General features: G+C 36.8%; 1 protein-coding gene across 1 annotated transcript; it reads left to right on the plus strand.

Annotated features, from left to right (window-relative positions):
• The first annotated feature begins 46 nt into the window (after positions 1-46).
• LOC147819634 (uncharacterized) lies at positions 47-3,763 on the plus strand. Its single transcript, XM_087172033.1, has 3 exons — positions 47-1,496; positions 2,046-2,324; positions 3,399-3,763. Exons 1-3 carry the CDS (start codon positions 1,433-1,435, stop codon positions 3,533-3,535), a joined length of 480 nt encoding a protein of 159 aa, XP_087028159.1. The 5' UTR covers positions 47-1,432; the 3' UTR covers positions 3,536-3,763.
• Positions 3,764-3,772: the final 9 nt, after the last annotated feature.

Consider the following 3,772-nt stretch of genomic DNA (forward strand, 5'->3'; position numbering starts at 1 on the left):
AAATCAGTTTTAGATGATGTGTAATAAATTCCTGTTTCTGTTACCTGTCTGCTTAGTTGATAATATCACACAAACTAACATTTGTTTTGTTTTTGCCTTTTAGATGGTCCCTTAACCTGTTAGGGTTCATTTTAATTATGTGCATTTCTGTCTCTTAACACCTTCCCATTTTAAACTGTGTATAATACCAAGACCAGGAGGAACTGATGCATTTCCACTGCATCACTGTAAAGCAAACTGTCAGAGGTTTCATCAGCTGTGTTGATCTTATTTACAGCTCTGAGACACTTGAACTGATGAAGGATTAAACTGGAAAACATAGAAGCTCTCTTCTTCTTTTCCTTCCCACTTATATTTCAAATACAATAAATCAGACATAAAACGAGCTATCAGGCTGAAATTCACAGAATTCCTTAATCAACATTTTTACAACATATTTTCCAAATTTCACATTGATAGACAGAAGTGTCTCTGAGATATTTCAGAAAGTGCAGTACAGAGCATCTCCATCAGATGACTACAGAGCTTTATAAAACCTCTCCAAAGTGACCAAATAATGAAGATAAATGTCTTTTATGACTCTGAAAAATGTCCCTAAATGTTAAAGTTGACTAAAAGAAGCTGTTGTTAATATTTAGATAAAGATTTACATATTTAGTTTCATTGAATCGTGTCTCTTTTGACTGATGATAAAGTTTCTCTGTTGTGTCGGTGTCCCTCCACCACAGAGAGTCCAACTACATTAACTTCCATATATGGTCAGGCAGGTAATTTTACCGGCTACAAACTCAGAGCGTTTCACGGTGCTGACTTCCTATTGGATGATTGTAGCTGTCAATCAAAGTCACATGGCACAAGCGTAGAAATGCACTCCTCTGATTGGCTGATTGAGTTAAATGACCGTTAGGTTCGTCACTTTAGGTCGTAGAAAGATGCTGATTGGTTTGTTTCGTTCCTGGTTGTTTCCTGATTTCAGAGATATTGAACATCTTTGGTGAAATATTTTCTCGATGCTTTATGATTTTATGTAATGGTGTTGATTTAAAAGTTTGAGGTGCTGCGTCAAAGTTGAACGAGGTAAATAATCCAGTTTTATTCTGGTAATTTTTTACTTCCGATTGAATTTAAACGAATTGGGTTTAATCGGTGGTTTGTTCTTCCTTAAAACGAGCCCAGTTTGTCTTTAAACGTCCGTTTTCTATCTATAAACGCTTTTAACTGCAGCGACACAGGTTAACAAACTAAATTCTAAAAAGTTTACTGCCGTAAAGTGAAACGCTAAGGTTTTAATGTCGTAAATCATTTCTTTAAACTATTAAATACGTCGAAAAAACGAACATCTGCGCTTTCAAATAAGAGGTAACGTGTCTATGGACGTTTACCATCAACATGAAAATACATGCTGTATTTATTTATTCCGTTTTACATGTAAATGTCGGGTCGCATGCAACCTCCGCACCATATAAGGTTAAAAGACAGAAGAAAGGAAGAACCAGGTGAGTCCTGATTCTAATGACGTCACTCTTTACGTTTCCAGTGCTTTTATTTTACATGAGAGTAATTCTACATCACCTAATGGGTGGAGACATTTAATAATAATAATAATAATAATAATACATTTTATTTAAATCTGTTCCTCACTTTGATCTGTTCAGGTTTTACTGATCTAGAAGTTGAAGTAGTTGTAGAAATAGAAGTTTTTAAGTTTTATTGTCAGGATTTTATACTTATTGTGCTAAGCAGGTACGGATCATGGACAGATGCATTATGGGAGTGGGCAGAGGCAGAAGGTAATGTGGAAAAAACAAACTGTCCTGCCCAATGAAGAACAAATATTCAAAGATGAATTTTACACTTTGTCAACAGTTTATTAGCTGAACCTCAGAAAAACAAACTGATGAATGCTGTATTTGCATGTCCTATCAGACAGTGCTGGGATGGTAATAGAGACAGTCAGAGGAAGGTTGAACTAAAGGATCCTGGTATTAAATGTCTGATCCTGCAAATGTTGTTGTTGTTGTTGTTGTTGTTGATGATGTTCACAGGTGCAGCTGCAAAACCATCCATCACAATACTTAAACAAACAAAGGACGGGGTGCCGCTGCAGTGTGAGGTTCATGGTGAGACCTTCAAACCTGATGTCCAGTGGCAGGACAGTGATGGAAAGACTCTTCCTGCTGAAGAACCACAGGTCTCTGAAAGAGGAGGCAGCTACGACATTATCCTCCAAACTACTGTGAACAAGACCGACACCTATCGCTGTGTAGCCACACAGGAGGAAATCAGACATCAGGTTCATGCTGGGACGTATGTGTATGTCCCTGGTGAGTTTCTTTATATTTCTGTTTTCACAGTCAAATGATTTTAATTGTTCATTTGTTCTTAGTTTAAAATGTTTCAGTGTTTTCAGACTGAACTCAAAGTGAATCTGTTTGAAGAATCTGTGAAAGTTGAAAATGTTTCAGAATGAATCAGATTTGTTCTGAGACTTGATGAATCTACAGAGAGAAGAGGAAGAATGAGGATGAGGAGGAAATACTGCTCACACAGGAATGTATGAAACTTCACACACAGCCCCAGGAACAGATGTAGAAACATCTGGTGTGACCTGGTCCTGAGGACAGACATGAAAACACCACATGAGGCCGATTCAGACTGAAATCATTGGTAAATGTGATGTTCAGCCACTGTGCTGCAGTGAGGCTCCTGTATGACCAACATGTTGTAGAGACACTTGCTTCATCAGCTGCTGCAGGTTGTTGCTTTGCTTGTTTACAAGCAGAACTTCCTTAAAGTCCAACATCAGGTTTTGACTTGAAGAGAAAATGGAAAAGAAAACAAGAGTGAAGCTGTTTCTAAATCTGGTCACTGATCATCCTCCTCTGCCTGAACCTGAAACCAGGAGTTAACTCATGTTCACCACTTCACTCGTTTACTAAAGTGAGTCGTTCACTACAGCAGCGAGGCTGATTGAACCAATCACAGGAGCTGATTGATGTTATATTAAGTGACATCTTCTCTGTGTCTCTCTGTTTCTGATCACAGCTGTTTCTCTAGATTTACATGATATGAACAAACATCTGGATGTATAAGTCAATGAAAATGTTGTGAGGTTCATATTTCAGCTTGTAGCTGCAGGTTTTAAACAACATGAATATAAACCTCTGTGGAGCAGACACTGTAATTTAATCAGGGTGAATATTCATATATTGGAAAACATTTTTATATTCCTTTTGTACAATAGAAAATATTTTGTAGATTTTATATAATTTCAAGATCTTTTTTGTATCAAAATAACTTTTGCAAAAATGTCTTTACTTGTTCTCATGTATTTTAGCAGCATGTTCATCTTCACACTTACATCCTGAGTTTAACTCTATATTTCTTCTGTTTTTCAGGGGAAAACAGCAGAGTGTTCACTCCATGGGTTATTGTTGCTGTTTTAGCTGTTATTGTACTTGTGCTTGTTGGAGTCGTCTGCGTGTGTCGCAGGAGAAGTAAGTTTAAAAAGATTTTAATCAACATATCCACATAGATTTATACAAAATCCACTGAGATCCATTTTTCCACGAGGACTCTGGTTCTATTGCTCTAACTGAATAAAATTAAAAATAAATATCAATTTGTTATTTTTTAATCTTTTATCATGACTGTTCATTAAGTTCCTTTAGGCAGAGCTGTGATTGTGACTCATTTCCTCCATGTGTTCATCATCGTATCAGTGTTTGTGTTGTAGAACAGAGACCCTGAGTTTGACCTTTTAAACCAGTGC

This window comes from Seriola lalandi, unplaced genomic scaffold, assembly GCF_002814215.2.
Source record: "Seriola lalandi dorsalis isolate HSWRI2012SDOR001 ecotype SW California unplaced genomic scaffold, Sedor1 jcf7180002051507, whole genome shotgun sequence".
NCBI lineage: Eukaryota > Metazoa > Chordata > Actinopteri > Carangiformes > Carangidae > Seriola > Seriola lalandi.